The sequence below is a fragment of the Delphinapterus leucas genome, chromosome 1 (genome assembly GCF_059928025.1).
Source record: "Delphinapterus leucas isolate spDelLeu-1000000601 "Yukka" chromosome 1, BTC_Dleu_Yukka2, whole genome shotgun sequence".
NCBI lineage: Eukaryota > Metazoa > Chordata > Mammalia > Artiodactyla > Monodontidae > Delphinapterus > Delphinapterus leucas.
Window position 1 is genome coordinate 29,957,382 of NC_143129.1, and position 17,200 is coordinate 29,974,581.

At 36.3% G+C, this 17,200-nt stretch overlaps 1 protein-coding gene and 1 pseudogene across 23 annotated transcripts in view; one reads left to right on the forward strand and one right to left on the reverse strand.

Moving 5' to 3' along the window:
* Positions 1-17,200, reverse strand: part of CDC42BPA (CDC42 binding protein kinase alpha) — a 326,652-nt gene that overhangs the window by 88,445 nt on the left and 221,007 nt on the right. For 22 of the 23 annotated variants that reach the window (XM_089907440.1, XM_089907467.1, XM_089907431.1 and 19 more), the window contains 2 exons: positions 6,396-6,643; positions 102-207 (listed from right to left, as the gene is read on the reverse strand). In XM_089907440.1, coding sequence (XP_089763566.1) covers positions 102-207; positions 6,396-6,643 — 354 coding nt within the window. The remainder of the gene's footprint in view (positions 1-101; positions 208-6,395; positions 6,644-17,200) is intronic. The other variant, XM_089907512.1, reaches the window with a different exon arrangement.
* On the forward strand, positions 778-1,882 carry LOC149750432 (sialomucin core protein 24 pseudogene; annotated as a pseudogene).

Below are 17,200 nucleotides of genomic sequence, written 5' to 3' on the forward strand. Positions count from 1 at the left end.
AAAAAAATGTACACCAAATATAAAATTATGTCTATAATTGCTGTGATAGTGCTGAACATCTAGCATGTATCAATGAATATCAATGAGATTAAATCACTCACCTTATCAAGCTCGCTTGTCAGTTTTTTATTTTCTTCCATTAATAACACTTTTTCTCGTTCATACTGTTGTTTGAACTCATTTTCAAATTCTTCCCTTTCACTTTGACTAATACAATGCAAAAATATATAAAAGGAATTGAATTAAAGGTAAAATAATGGTATCCTAGATTGGCTATGGTATCATATGCCTTATTCTGAAAAGCCACTTATATCTCAATTGCTCCAAATCCCAAACATTTCCCTTAAAATTAGGAAGTCAAAATCATTTCCTTTTAATTAATAAATAGATTTGTCTGCTTAATAATATCTATTTTGTTCTTCATTTGAAAATCTGAGGAAGACAACCTGATTATGCTCACCTTATTCAGTTGTATATATCCTAGAAAGCATGGGAAAATGAGGAAGCTAGGGAAAAAGGAGGGTATAGGGACCACAATACAATTGCTTACACTCAGCTCTAGATTGCATAGAAAATTCAACTTCCAACAGTTCTCTCAGCACACTAAGCCCATCCTTCCATTACTCCTGCCTTCCTTCTTCCCTTCCTCCGTACGTACCTACCTATCTACACATACATACATACATACAATATTATAAAACTTATTTAAAATGATAGTTCTAAGGGACAGAAATGATTCACCCTTAGGGGTAAACACAGTTCTAACGAACTTCTTAAAAATCTCCAAAGGGAGGAGTCTGGGAGGCGGCGCCGCAGGGGACAGAGGGACGGACGCGCTCGAAGGCCAACGCGGAGGCCGCGATACTGGCGCTGCCCCGCCCGCTGCTTTTGGCCGCCGGCTGCCTGGCAGCGCTCCGCGTGACAAGCGCGGCTCAGAACACCACGCTGGCCCCGAACGTGACTGTACCCTCGGCTTTACCGACTACCACCAGGACAGCCCCGGTGCCGCCGCCGCTCCGCCGGGCACCACTCCAGCACCAGATATCTCTGAAAGCCGCAACAACCGGGTTTCCTGTTTTGATGCTAATGCTGCTAACACTACCTGCTTTTGGATAAAATGCAAAGAAGGTAAAGGCTACTGTTCAGATAATTCAACAGTTAGTGATTACAAGGTGGTGAACAGCACAGAATTCTGTCCTGCGTCCACTGCCACACCATTGCCAACCAATTCTACAGCTAAAACCACAACTCTTCCTTCCTCTTCTACAGCTTCCACCACAACTACTACATCAGGTACAACTGATACCACTTTAACTCCGACTTCACAACCTGCGCGGAAGTCTACCTTTGATGCAGCCAGTTTCATTGGAGGAATTGTCCTTGTCTTGGGTGTGCAGGCTGTAATTTTCCTTCTCTATAAACTCTGCAAATCTAAAGAACGAAACCACGACACTCTGTAAAACAGACCCGCTAAATTAACAAGAACTGGTGTGTAACCCACTGAAACCAAATTCTTATCTTTCAAGATGTCCCACATGGAAGACGCTATTCTAGGATCTTTAATTTTTCAAAGGATGCATGTAGGAGCATCGCCCTTGAAGAAAAATCAGTTACATCATTTTGCTCAATGGGCATATTTAAAATATTCTGCACGAATCCTTGTGGCTGTCTTCTTTTATTTTAAATGTCTACTGCTGTGGGATTATGTCCTCTCTTCTTGACATGCCAAATGTAACTCTGTATGTGATGGAAAACATTGTCCTGCGCAGACAACCTCATGACCCTTTTGGCAATTTCAATGTAGTCATTTCAAAGCCTGAAAGCTGCATTATTTTCATCCTAACTCAGGATGTAGTTTAGCGACCAGAATTGAGAAGAACGTGCCAAATGAGCATCAATCAGGTGGATTTGGGGCTATCATTTCAAAAGTGGAATAAATTTATAAATGTAGTATCCTTAGAGTAAAATTTAGTGTTTGACAAGTTATTTTTTCTACATTAGAAAACAGATGCCACACACGGAATTACATTCCAGATTTAAAGAAAAAATCAATGGAAAGGATACAAAACATTAAAGTGTAGCAGGTTATTGTTCATACTTGTAAAGCACCTTATATCATTGAGAAAATAAAAAAGTGTTTTAAAAGACAAAAAAAAAAAAAAGAAACAAAAACCTCCTAAGGGAGAATGGGGAATCAGTTTTTGAATACTGAGTTGAAGTGCAAATAAAGAGGCTTATCTCTACAGCAGTGTGATGGAGGATGTTAGTTAGCAGCAAATGAATTTCAATGTGAAGCAGTTCTGGGTAATTTTATGATTGCTTTCAAGTCAATAAACAACATAAGTCATGGCTGATTTTAAAAATGTAATCTTAAAAATCCCTTCCTCACTAAATTATTGAATATAAATTAAATTATAATTTAAGTAACTTCTAGGAAAATAACCATCCTGTGTCCAAACAAATGTGTCCCTTTCCTTCTTATCTATAATCAAAATGTGAAATTTAGTTATGTTTAGGAATCTTTCTTTCTTTTTTTTTTTTTTTTTTGCAGTACGTGGGCCTCTCACTACTGTCGCCTCTCCCGTTGCAGAGCACAGGCTTCCGGATGCACAGGCTCAGCGGCCATGGCTCACGGGCCCAGCCACTCCATGGCATGTGGGATCTTCCCAGACCGCGGCACGAACCCGTGTCCCCTGCATCGGCAGGCGGACTCTCAACCACTGCGCCACCAGGGAAGCCCAGGAATCTTTCTTGATTCAGAAGCAACTCCAAACAACAATGAAAAAAATACGAAAAATTACAAAGAAGCATCCTTTCAGAAAAATAAGTATATGAATAAATTGAGTAAAATTTCTATATACAACCATTTTTGTTTTTTCCTATTAGCGTTAAACAAAACTTAAGTCTCTCTCATACTGAAATGAAATAAACAAACTCTCCCCTAAACTCTACGTCACACTTCATTTTCCACTTTGTCTTCCCGTTCACTGGCAACCACCTTGAAATCTTGAGGGTTTGCCGTATCCACTTCCTCACTGCCTAAATTTTCCTCCCTGTGCCAAAATCTGACTTCTACTGCCACCACCTCAAAAAAACTGTTGTCCGCAAACTCATTATTGTCCCAATTGTTATTATATCCAATCTACTGGCTACCCTTGACAGTGTTGTCCATTCCCTCCCTCTTGAAATGCTGTCCTCCCTTGGCTTCAGTGATACCCACTTTCTTGATTTTCAGCCTACATTTAGACTTTTCAGCTGTATTTGTGAGCCCCCCAACCCCTCTTTCCTCCATGTAAATGCCAATGCTCCCAGGTATTCTGTCACAGGTGCTCAACTTTTTTTTTTTTTTACACATTTTCCCTGAGCTATCCCATCTATTATACCACCTATTTCAATTATCATCCATTATGCTGACAAACTCTGAATCTACATCTGAAGCTTTTCTGGGCTTCAAATTGCTGACTTGATATCTCCCCAAAGTTGTCTCCCAAGCACCTCAAATTCAACATGCCCAACCATAACAACAGAAAAACAAGTTCCCAACACCCCACGTACCTTCCCCTGTGATCATACACTCTACTTATTCTTCTCTTACTACGGGAGAAAAACGTAGCTAAGGTTGCTCTTTGCTTATGTGCCTGCTCAAGTACACTTTTCTCCTCTCTGTCCTGAATCATCTACTGGTATTTCTATCAGATTACAAGCATGGTGTTATTTTTGAGACAAATTTCTCCTCCAGTTATTATCTCGTTGCTTTTATTATCTGCTTGCTCTTACAATTGCCCTCCTTCAAGTCTTTGGATCCATTATGGGGTTTCTGCCCACTACTGTTCCACTGAAATTGTTCACTTATCAAAGTCACCAATGACATTCATATTGTTAAACTCAACTATCAATTACATGGTCCTCATCTTATTTGATTTAGACCTCATCTAATTTAACATGTAGACAGATTTGATATGTATTCATCATAACACCAAATTTGGACACCAAATTTGCACACCAAATTTGCCTGGTCATCTTCCTATCATTCTTACTGCTCTTTCCCTCTCCACTTTGCTGTTTCTTCCTCATTTCCAAGCTTCTAAAGATTGGAGTGCTCCAGGTTGCAGTCCTAGGACTTCTTTTCCATCTATATTCATTCACTAAGTGATCCCATATAGTCTCACCCCTTTAAATATCATGTGAATGATAAATACTCCCAGGATTTTACCTCTAGCCCTGAAATCCAGACTAGTCTGTATGATGACCTCCTTGACATTTCCACCTGGATGCCTAAAAAGCACCTCAAACAGAATTTGTTTAAAATGAGCTCCTGATATTCCCATCCCCCAAATGCTTCTTCTGTGGTTTTCCTCTCTAAATGGTAACTATATTCTCCTAATTGCTAAGGCCCAAAACTGTAGCACCATCCTTGATTTCCCCTCTTTCTTTCTTACCCCATATCTAGTCTATCAGCAAATATCATTATTTTTACCTTTTAAAGAAATTGGAATTCGAACATTTTTCACAGCCAATTCTGCCACCACCCTAGGCCCAATCCACCATTATCTTTTGCCTGGATGATTGCAATAGCCTTCTCAATGGTTTCACTGCTCTTTCTCTTATCTAGTTCAGACTTTTCTTAATCTAGTAGTCAGAATAATCCTGTTAAAACACAAGTCAGTATCTGTCCATTTTCCACTCAAAATTCTGCAATGCTTCCCTGCCATGGTTTTACTGAGAGTAAAAAATTGTAAGTCACTGAACATGACTTACAAAGCCTTACATGATCTGGCCCCCATGACCTCTCATACGTACCTCTCACTATTCTTTCCCCTTAACTCTGCTTCATCCACATTGGCCTCTTTTTTAGTATTATTATTTTAACAGACTTTATTTTTTAGAAAGGTTTTAGGTTCATAGCAATACTGAGAGGAAAATACAGAGATTGCCCATATACTCAGTGGTGTGTTTGTTACTACTGATGAACCTACATTTGACACATCATTATCACTAAAACATCGCAATTTACATTAGGTTGTATAACGACATATACCCCCATCACGGCTTCATACAGAGTAGTTTCACTGCCCTAGAAATCCTCTGTACCCTGCCTATTCATCCCACCCTCCTCCCAATCCTTGCAACCACTGATCTTTTTACTATCTCCATAGTTTTGTCTTCCCATTATTTTTTTTAACAGACTTCTTGTTCCTCATGTAAAATGTTCTTCTCACACATCTGTATAGATATCTCCCCCACCTTCTTCAGTCCTTACTGAGAAATCACCTTCTCAGTATAATTTTCCCTGGTTATTTCATTCATTCATTCATATATATATATATATATATATACATATAATTTAATTTTCCCCCTTAATGCTTCATAGCCCCCATCCACTGCCTTATTTTTTGTTCTTAGAATTTATCACTACCTATATATTACCTATCCTATATCATTACCTATATATTCTGTATTTTATTTATTTCATTTATATTTTGCTTATAGTCTTTCACCATAATTAAAGGAAAGTTCCATAAGGAGAGAGAATTTTTATCTGTTCACTGTTATGCCTCCAGGGCCTACAGCAGTGCTTTCACGTAGCAGGTTCTAAAAATTTCTGCTGAACGAACAGACCAAACTGAATCAAACTTAGGCTTCCAATATAAGTTGAGAATGACAAAAACATACATTCAGTTACCTAAAACCTAGAAACTTGAGTATGACTGATCATTTCTCCTGCTTCTAATTTCTCATATCTGGTTATCATGTCATCCAGGTTCTGTCTTCTCGGTAGAACTTCTGAATCCATAAACTTCTCTCCATCTTCACTATCATATCTAAGGTCCAGCCACCTCATCTCTCACAGCTAGATTACTATCTGCAGTCTGCTCCTTCCAATCCATTCTCTAAACAGTAGCAAGAGTGGTCTTTCAAAAATATAAATATTGATATAATCATGTAATTTTCCTTCAATGGTCTTAGGACTATTTTCCTTTCTAGTCTCATTTCTCAGCACTCATCTTTCTTTTTATGCTTCCACCATAACGAACAGCTTTCATTTTCTGAATGTGCCATGCTATCCTTTTCCTCTAGATCTTGGCAAATTCTGCTAACCTTTGCCTGGACACTCTTCCACAGCTATATATTTCTTATATCTTTGGTCTTAACTCAGAAATAATTTTGTCCAAAAAACCCAGACACACCAAAGTTATCTTTTGTGCCTCTTCTACAGGTGTTCCTATACTTATCCCATTTGCTTTCCTATGATGCTGTAATATAATTTTCTATTTACCAATCTTGACTTTGGTCTTCTTGAGGACTGGAATATGTTTATTGCCCATGTATCTCCAGTCCTTAACACCGAACAGGTATTCAATAAATATAAGAGGAGTAAATAACTTGATTCTTACCTCTCTCTCCTGTTTTTTTCCAATTTGTCTTTCAAAATCAGAATTTCTTTGTTGAGAGCAAGTTGCTGGCCTTCTGAATCATGTAGTTCTTTCTTCAGATTTTTAATTTCATTTGCATGTATTCCTTCTCTCTTGGACAATTCTTCTTCATAAAAGATACTTTTCTTTTCCAAATCAGTCTTTAGTTTGGTTATTTCTTGCTGATGTTCTATGCTACATACTCCCGGTGAGTAACTAATTTGTTTTTGCTATAGAAGTAATAATAAAAGATTAATCTGTAAGAGTAATAAAATATCAACTAATAACTCTTTCTACAATATAAAGAACTGTTCATATAACTGAATATTATTTTTGTATATTATTACATAAAAATAATACTTTCTTTATTCAGGCGATTAACCTTTTGCCTGCCATATGTTGCCAATACTTTTCTAAGTGTGTATTCCTTTATTGCTGTATTTTACATTCTTCTTCACGCCAAGATTAAATATTTATCTGTATTTTCTGCTGGTACTTATATAATTATTTGTTTTACATTTAAATATCTAATTTATATATAATATTGTTGGTGTATGGAGTGAAGGAAAAATCTAACTGCATCCTATTTCTGATGTGGAACTAATAAAAGGTTATAAATACATTTGTGTCTTTAAAAGGTTGAATTGGGGGAGGAGTGGTAGAGCTAGAATGCACAAAAAGAAAAGGGAGAAAGAAGGCTTCTGCAGTGGTCCAGGGAGAAATGACAAAGGTCTAATCTAACATCTTTGTATCTATTCTAGAAAAACATGATACAGCTCTTCACATTTAGGTAGGGCTTTAAGAAGGGGAAATTTGGTTGAAAGGCATCTTTTTAGAAATGAGGTTGAAATATACTCTTGGTATGAGTGAGAAAAGAAAGTGTAATGTCCAAAGGTTCTTCCAGGTAGTAGCTAAGGTAAACAGAAGCATACAGAGGTTATGACTGTAAGATTTCCTGAGCTTTTTCCTGAGTAACTTTTCTATTACTCTGTTACATGCTATTTTCCCAGGTGATCCACAACAAAACTTTTAAAGCCCAAAGAACCTATAAGCTTATATTTAGTGACAACAAGGAATCAAGATCTGGAGGACACTGTATCCTTTTTTGAAGTCAGTATTAAGGGCAGGAAAACTGGTAACCGCCCTTGATTTAAAGTCCAAAGAAAACTATGCTAGCTTCACATTTGAGGTCTATAATTTAAAAAAAAAAAAAATAGGCATCAACGTGGGCCTGAGAAATGTTTCTGGGATAGTCACTGTAATGTTAACCATTTACTCAAAACTGCTTATGAAGTGCCTACCATATGCAGGACCCAGATTTTCCAGTGGTTTCTGAGTCAGCCTGACATGGAAAGTTTGGCGGAAACTGGGAAGAGCCATGTCAAGTCATGTTCTCGCTCTTACGCAACTCCATGAAAATGGTGCCTAAATCAACATCTGCAGCACTAACCACTTATCGTATTTTTACTCTTTCATTTTTCTAATCACCTAAAGAACACTCTTAGTTTGCTGCTCACTTTAGTATAGTTTGTCTGTTGGGATAGCAGTAGATGTACTAGAAGTTTCAAGCAAAAATTACCTTGAAATCAAAACCTCACAAAGATACCACCAAAAAAAGTTATAGACTCATGTCACTAATTGATAAGAACGTAAAAAAGCCAAATAAAATGCTGAGAAACAAAATTAAGCCATAGGTAATAAAGAACAATCTACTACAAAACAATAAGTTTTATTACAGGTATTGAAGGTACTTTAATATTAGCAAACATTAATAACTGTGCAAAAATTAAAGTAACTCCTTGTGATAATCTCTGTAAGTACCCCTGCCCAAAAGTATTTCATAAAATCTAATACCAATTCCAAAATACTACCCCAAGTCCCACAAAAAAAAAACAGTTAAGTAATTCTCTTAAGGAATAACCTCTTTCAAGCTATCAGACAAAATAATACTTTCCAGTGAAACACCAGATACATCCAGGAATAATAACAAAAAGGATGTCTTCCATTATCTCTCTTATTTAATATTAGATTTTAGATATTCTAAGTAACATGTGAAATCGTTACAAAACATGAATAGTTGAAAATCATGATCATTTCCACTTAATATAACTGTTTGCTCAGAAAATGCAAATAAATCCACTGAAAAGTGTTGGAATTGATAAATCTGAGTAAAACAACTGCATATTAGATAAATATAAATCACACAGTACTTCTAGGCAGTAGAATAAGCAATAATAGTAAAAATTTTCATTGTTAATAATAAAAAATTTTCATTTCTTTTTAATAGATCCAACAAAAATCACCAGCAACTAGTACACACACAAGTAATAACAACAGTGAATAATTTGTTTGAATTATATGAAAAAATTACAAGTCTTTATAAAAGATTTAAAGAAGACAATATAGAAAAATACCAAGTACTTGAAAGGGGAGATTGAATGTACATATATTCAATGTTTCTTAAATTATCTTCCCTGTAAATTTAATTAAAACTTTTTTAATGTGGGAGGTAATACTGGGTGAGAGATGGAGACAAATATTCTAGCACACAGGCAAAAATAAACTGGTAAAAATACCAAAGAAAATCCTGAAAAAGCACAAAGAGTAAAGAAGGATAGAGGGTAATGTTCTTTTCAGATGTTAACATATACTATAAATTTTTTTTTTAATTTTTTGTCTGCATTGGGTCTTTGTTGCTGCACGCAGGCTTTCTCTAGTTGCAGGGAGTGGGGGCTACTCTTCATTGCAGTGCGCAGGCTTCTCATTGTGGTGGCTTCTCTTGTTGCAGAGCACAGACTCTAGGCGCGTGGGCTTCAGTAGTTGCAGCACACAGGCTCAGGAGTTGCGGCACGCGGGCCCTAGAGCATGCGGGCTTCAGTAGTTGTGGCGCATGGGCTCAGTAGTTGTGGCGCATGGGCTCAGTAGTTGTGGCGCACGGGCTTAGTTGCTCCGCGGCATGTGGGATCTTCCCAGACCAAGGATCAAACCCATGTCCCCTGCATTGGCAGGCAGACTGTTTTTCTTTTATAAATTTATTTTTATTTATTTATTTATTTTTGGCTGCCTTGGGTCTTCGTTGCTGCATGCGGGCTTTCTCTAGTTGCAGCGAGCAGGGGTTACTCTTCATTGCGGTGCGCGTGCTTCTCATTGCAGTGGCTTCTCTTGCTGTGGAGCACAGGCTCTAGGCACACGGGCTTCACTAGTTGTGGCACACGGGCTCAGTAGTTATGGCTCACGAGCTCTAGAGCACAGGCTCAGTAGTTGTGGTGCACAGGCTTAGTTGCTCCACGGCATGTGGGATCTTCCCGGACCAGGGATCAAACCCGTGTTCCCTGTGCTGGCAGGCAGATTCTTAACCATTGCGCCACCAGGGAAGTCCCTACTATAAATCTTTAATAAAGTATCAGTGTAATAGATCTCCACCCCAAAATAATTTAATTCAATATGTGAGATATTGTCAATCACTGAGGAAAGCAGTGATTAATTAATGGAATTGAAACCACAAACTAGCCATTAAAGAAAAAAATGATTCTCACATCATACCATTTAGCAAAACAAACTCCAAACGGATTAGAACTAAATATCTTTAAACCCAAGAGAAACATCCAGGAAAAAGCAGAATTACATATTTAGCAAACTCTGTAAAAAGAAGGACAAGCCAAGCTTCGAAGCAATAGAAGAACTACTGAGGAAAATAAAAACAAATCATCTATAATTTGAAAAAGAAACAAGACCAAAATTAAAGGGCAAATGATAAACTGGTAAAACAGTTGCAGAGAAGATAAACAGTACAATTTTTACTATGCAAAGAGTTTATAAGGATTAATAAGAAAAACACTAAGACTACAAAATTAAATGGGCAAATGACTTAAAGAGATAATTCACAAAGAGAAAATATGATTAATAAATGATCTACTAAGAAAGCAAGAAATGCCTCTCATACTTGCAAAAATTTGTGGCATGTATCAAGTGCCTTAAAAATGATCTGACCACTTCATTTCCAGGTATCTGTTCTAAAAGAAGTGCATAAAAGGGTCCATGGCAATTATTATACTGCAAAAGTGAAAAATAAATACAGTCAGCTTGGGGGGATTGGTTCCAGGTCTGTCCACCCTCCATTACCAAAATCTACGATCGCTCAAGTCCCATATATAAAATGGAGTAGTATTCGCATATAACATACTCTCAAATTCTTTAAATCATCTACAAATGCTATGTAAAAGTTGCTAGGGCATGGCAAGTTCAAATTTTGCCTTTTGGAATTTTCTCCCCCACACCACCCCAAACAATGGGCTCTCTGTATCTGCAGACGTGGAAACTGTGGATATGAAGGGACAAGTGTATTTAACAGTAGGAAACTGGCTAAGTGGATATTCCTCTATAATCATTAAAACTATGTTTGTGACAATCACATAATAATCAAACAGAGAGAAAGCTTATATCACACTCTCAAGTGAAATGTAAGGGTTAAGGGTTGAATTGTGTCCCTCCAAAATTCATATGTTGCACTAAACACCAGTACCTCAGAATGTGACCATATTTAGAACTAGGGCTTTAAATACTGCATGATCTGACTTATGTGTGGAATCTAAAAAAGTCAAACTCTTAGAAGCAGAGAGTAGAACAGTGGTCGCGAAGGGCTGAGGGGGTAGGGGAAATGGGGAAACGTTGGTCAAAAGGCACAAGTTTCAGATATGTAGGATAAATAAATTCTAGAGATCTAATGTAAAGCAGGATAACTACAGTTAACAATACTGTACTGCATACTGGAAATTTGCTAAGAGAGTGGATCTTAAATATTCTTAGTCAAAAAAAAAAAGGAAGGGAGGAAGGAAGGGAGGGAGGGAGAGAGGGAAGGCAGAAGGAAGGAGGTAACTGAGGTGATAGACACGTTAATTAGCTTGATTGTGGTAAACATTTCATGATGTATACATATATCTAAATATCAGGTTTTACACCTTAAATACATACAATTTTAAATTGTCATTTGTACTTCAAAAAGCCTGAAAAAAAAGAAAATGAAAATAGGGTCTTCACAGAGGTAATCAACTTAAAATGAGGTCATCCAATATGACTGTATCCTTATAAATAGAAGAAATTTAGACTCAGAATCACGCACACATTGAGAACATTATGTGAAGATTAAAGCAGAAATCAGGGTGATACATCTACAAACCAAGGAGCGCTAAACACTGCCAGCAAACCATCAGAAGCCAACTCTGCAAACACCTTGATTTCAGATTTCTACTGCCATAATTGAGACAATAAATTCCTGTTTTTTAAGCCATCCAGTTTGTGGGTATTTGTAACAACTGCTCTAGCAAACTAATACAACAGGGTAAAAAAACTCCTGTGGTATATGATTGCAACAATTGGAAAGTACTTTTTTTAAAAAACAGCCTTTCTCAAGTAAAGTCAATAGGGGAGAGGGGAGGTATATCTAACAGGGAGGAGAGGGCCCAGTGGAAGGAAGAACCATAGAAGGAAAGATACCCACAGGAAGTTAAATCTAAATTGAGACCTGAGCGTAGAATATTGCTGGCAACATGTACAAAAGTCTAAATACTAGAGAAAACCTGATGTATGAGCAGGGAAACCCAAATAGTAAGTTAAAATCTCGAACAGCAAGGACCTCATAAGGTAAAAGCTATGTTACGAAGTTTGAGCCTCTTCTGAAAAGCAAAGTGGTACCATGAAAGGATTTTAAGCACAAAACTAAAAGACTTTAAAACTACTATTCTGACTACAATATGAAGAACAATTTTTTTTTCAACTAGGGGGAAAAAAACCCAGGAAAACCAGACAGAACATTACATATTTATCCAGACAAGAAATGATAGCTGTATTAATGTTTAAAAAACAAAATATTAACCAAAAAAACAGCTTTACTAAGATATAATTCACACACCATACTATTGACCCATTTAAAGTGAACAATTCAATAGTTTTTGGTATACTACATTAATTATTTTAAAGTGGTAAAACATATATAACAAAAAATTGCCATTTTAACCATTTTAAATGTACAATTCAGTGGTATTACATTCACAATGTTGTGCAACCATCAACACTGTAATTTCTAAAACTTTTTCATCTTCTCAAAGAGAATTCTGTAACCATTAAGGAATAAACACCCCATTATCCCCTCTACCCTGCCCCTGGTAATCTCTATTCCACTTTCTATCTCAATGAATTTGTCTATTCTAGATACTTCATATAAGTAGAATCATATTTGTCCCCTTTTGTCTAGCTTCTTTCACTTAGCATAATGTTCTCAATATTCATCCATGTTGCAGGATATATCAGAACTTCACCCCATTTATGGTTGAATAATATTCCATTATATGTACTTGCCACATTTTGTTCCTTTATCTGTTGATGAACACTTGGGTTGTTTATACCTTTTTGGCTGTTTTACTAATGTTTTAATGAACACTGGTGTATAAGAGTCTGTCTGAAGTCCCTGCTTACAATTCTTTTGGGTATATAATATAACTAGGAGTTGAATTATTCGGTCATATGGTAATTCTACATTTACTTTTATTGAGGAATCACCAATTGTTTTCATATTCTTGCGAGCACTTATTTTGTTTTAGTTTTAGCCATCTTAGTAGGTATGAAGTGGTATCTTGTGGTTTTAACTCCATTTCCCTAATAATTAATGATGTTGAACATCTTTTCATGTGCTTATTGGCTACTAATATATCTTCTTTGGAGAAATGTCTATGCAAGTTATTGCCCATTTTTTGACTGGGCAGTTTATCTTTCTGTTAAGTTGTAGGAGTTTGTTGTAAATTCTGGATATCAAATCCTTATCAGATATTTGATTTACAAATGGTTTCTTCCATTCTTTAGGTTATCTTTTCATTTTCTTAAAAATATCCTTTGATGCAATACAAATAAGTTTTTATTTTGATGAAGTCTCATTTGTCCATTTTTTGTTTTGTTGCTTATGCTTTCTGTGACTTAAGAATCTACTTCCAAACCCAAGGTCATGAAGATTTACCCCAATGTTTTCTTCTAAGAGTTTTATGGTTGTAGCTCTTATATGTAAGTTGTTGATCCATTTTGAGTTAATTTTTTAATATGGTGTAAGGTAGGGGTCCAAATTCATTTGTTTGCATGCAGAAATCCAGCTGTCTGGCACATGAGTTGAAGGAACTATTCTTTCCATACTGAACAGATTTAGTACCTATGTGTACCTATGTCAAAAATCAATTGTGGCTATAGATACATGAGTTTATTTCTGGACTCTTAATTCTATTCCAGTGGTCTATATTCTTATGCCAGTGTCATATTCTTTTTATTGCTGTGATTTTTGTAATAAGTTTTGAAATTGGGAAGTTTGGGTCTTCTAACTTTGGCCTTCTTTTTCAAGTTTTTTGGCTATTTGGGGCAATTCCACATGATTTTGAGGCTCATATTTTCCATTTCTGCAAAAGGGGCTGTTGATAATAGGGATCGAATTGAACCTGTACATCACTTTTGGTAAAACTACATCTGAACAATACTAAGTCTTCCTATTCATAAACATGGGATATCTTTTCTTTATTTTAGGTATCTTTTAATTTCTTTCAGCAATGTTTTATAATTTTCAGTGCACAACATTCTTGGTTAATTTTATTCCAAGGCATTCTTTTAGATGCTATTGTAACTATAATTGCTTTCTTAATTTCATTGTGGATTGTTCATTGCTGACATAGGAACACAACTAATTACTATATGTTGATCATGCAACCCTGCGGTTGCTTGTTTTCTTATTGAGTTTTAAGAATTCTCTGAATATTTGGATAACAGTTTTATATCAGATATGTCTGCATTTCCCTGCAGTCTGTGCCTCATCTTTTCATTCTTGGCCGTGACTTTCACAGTCCAGAAGACTTCAATTTCAGTGAGATCTAGCATAGTAATTCTTTATTTCACGGACTGTGCCTTTGGTGCTGAAAGTAAAAAGTCATCACCATACCAAAGATTATCTAGGTTTCTCCTACGTTATTGTCTAGGAGTGTTAATAGTTTTGTGTTTTACGTCTAGGTCTGTGATCCATTTTGAGTTAATTTTTGTGAAGAGTGTAAGTTCTGTGTCTAGATTCAATTTTCTTTTTGCATTGATGTCTAGTTCTTCTAACACTATTTGTTAAAAAGTACATCTTTGCTCCATTATACTGCCTTTGCTTTTTCGTCAGAGATGATTTATCTGTATAGTCTCTTGCCAATACCATACTGTCTTGATTACTGCAGTTTTATATAAGTCTTGAAGTCAGTATTCCAGCTATGTTTTTTTTTCCTTCACTATTGTGTTGGCTATTCTGGGTCTTTGCCTCTCCATATAAACTTTAGGCTTAGTTTGTTGATACCCACAAAAGAAGTTGCTGCAATTCTGACTTGTACTGCATTAAATCTGTAGTTGAAGGGGCTTCCCTGGTGGCACAGTGGTTGAGAGTCCGTCTGCCGATGAAGGGGACATGGGTTCGTGCCCCGGTCCAGGAAGATCCCACATGCCGCGGAGTGGCTGGGCCAGTGAGCCATGGTCGCTGAGCCTGCGCGTCTGGAGCCTGTGCTCTGCAACATGAGAGGCCACAACAGTGAGAGGCCCGCGTACCACAAAAAAAAAAAAAAAAAAATCTGTAGTTGAAGATGGGAAGAACTGACATCTTATAAGACACCTAATACGGAGTCTTCCTATCCATGAACGTGGAATATCTCTCCATTTATTTAGTTCTTCTTTGATTTTTTTCATCAGAGTTTTATAGTTTCCCCCATACAGGTCTTATGCATATTTTGGTATATTTATACTTCAATATTTCATTTTTGTGGGTGCTAATGTTAATAGTACTGAGTTTTAAATTTCAAATTCCACTTATTCATGGTTGGTGTATAAGAGAGTGACTGACTTTTGTATATTAATCTTGTACCTGCAACCTTGCTATAAATGCCTTACTAGTACCAGGAGTCTTTTTGTTAATTTTTTTGATTCTCTACATAGACAATCATATCATCTGCTAACCAAGACAGTTTTATGTCATCTTTCCCAATCTGTATACTTCTTTTTTGTTTTCTTGTCTTATTGCATTAGCTAAGACATACAGCACGATGTTGAAAAGGAGTAGTGAGAGGAAGAATCCTTGCTTTGTTCTTGATCTTAATGAAAAAGCTTCAAGATTCTTGTCATTAAGTATGATGTTACTTTAGGTTTTTTGATAGGTATTATATATCAAGTTGAGGAAGTTCCCCTCTATTCCTAGTTTACTGAGTTTTTATCATGAATGAGTATTAGAGTTTGTCAGATGCTTTTTCTGTATCTACTGATATGATCATGTGATTTTTAAAAAATTTTTAAATTTTTTTTGCTGTACACGGGCCTCTCACTGTTGTGGCCTCTCCCACTGCAGAGCACAAACTCCGGACGCGCAGGCTCAGTGGCCATGGCTCACGGGCCTAGCCACTCCGTGGCATGTGGGATTTTCCCGGACTGGGGCATGAACCTGTGTCCCCTGCATCGGCAGGTGGACTCTCAACCACTGCGCCGCCAGGGAAGCCCGATCATGTGATTTTTATCACATCAGTGATGCATTACATTAATTCACTTTCAAATGCTGAACCAGCCTTGTGTACATGGGATGAAATCCCATTTGGTTGTGGTGTATAATTCTTTTTATATATTGTTGGATTCAATTTGTTAACATTTTTTGAGGACTTTTGCACCTATGTCTATGAGGCTTTCTACATTGGTCTGTAGCATTCTTTTCTTGTAATGTCTTTGGCTTTGGTATTAGCATAATTCTTGCATCATAGAATGAGTTAAGAAGTATTTCCTCTATTTCTATCTTCTGAAAGCAACTGTAGAGAATTGTCATGATTTCTTCCTTAAATGTCTGGTAGAATTCACCAGTGAATACATCTGGGCCTGGTGCTTTCTGTTCTGGAAGATTATTAATTACTGATTCAATTTCTTTAACAGACAGAGCCATTTCAGATTATTTATTTCTCCTTGGTTAGTTATGGGAGCTGTGTCTTTGAAGGAATTGGTCCATTTCATCTAGGTTATCAAATTTGTAGGCAAAGAATTAATTGTTCATAGTATTCGTTTATTAGCCTTTTCATGTACATCGGTTGCATACTGATGTCCTGTCTTTCATTTCTGATACTAGTAGTGTCCTGTCTCTCTTTTTTTTTTCTTTGTATTTGTGTTTTATTTTACAATCAAAGGTTTAAAGATATAGCAGAGAGTACAGCAGGCAAAACACAGATTAAGCATATTCTGTGCAAAAATATTTACCACAGAAAAGAGAAGAAAAATTTTAAAAGAATTATAGTGTGAAGGTAATTATAAATATATGAAATAATATAAACTATAGTGATAGGTAATTCCCCTTCTTTTCAAGTTTCCAAGGGAATTATTAAATTTATATAAGGTATTCAAACTTGTAAGTTTGAAAATCTGTTTGAAAGACACTTTTACTGGAAAAATATAAGTGACCAAATTGTCTCAAATCAACAATAAAATAAAGCACTGAGAAGCTACTATGTAATAACAAAGAATGTGTTATAAGAGAATTTTTTCAGATTTCAAGGAAGAGTTTATTTCTATGAGCACAGAGAAAAAAAGCAAGCTTTACTCTACTTTATATAAAATTAAGATAACCCTGAAACAAAACCTGATCAAAACACCAAATAATAAAACCAGACTCATCTCAATATATTGATACATTTAACAGCAAAAATTGTTAATAAAATGTTAACATTTGAAATTCATTGCTGTATTGAAATTCAGTTATTTATATGAGC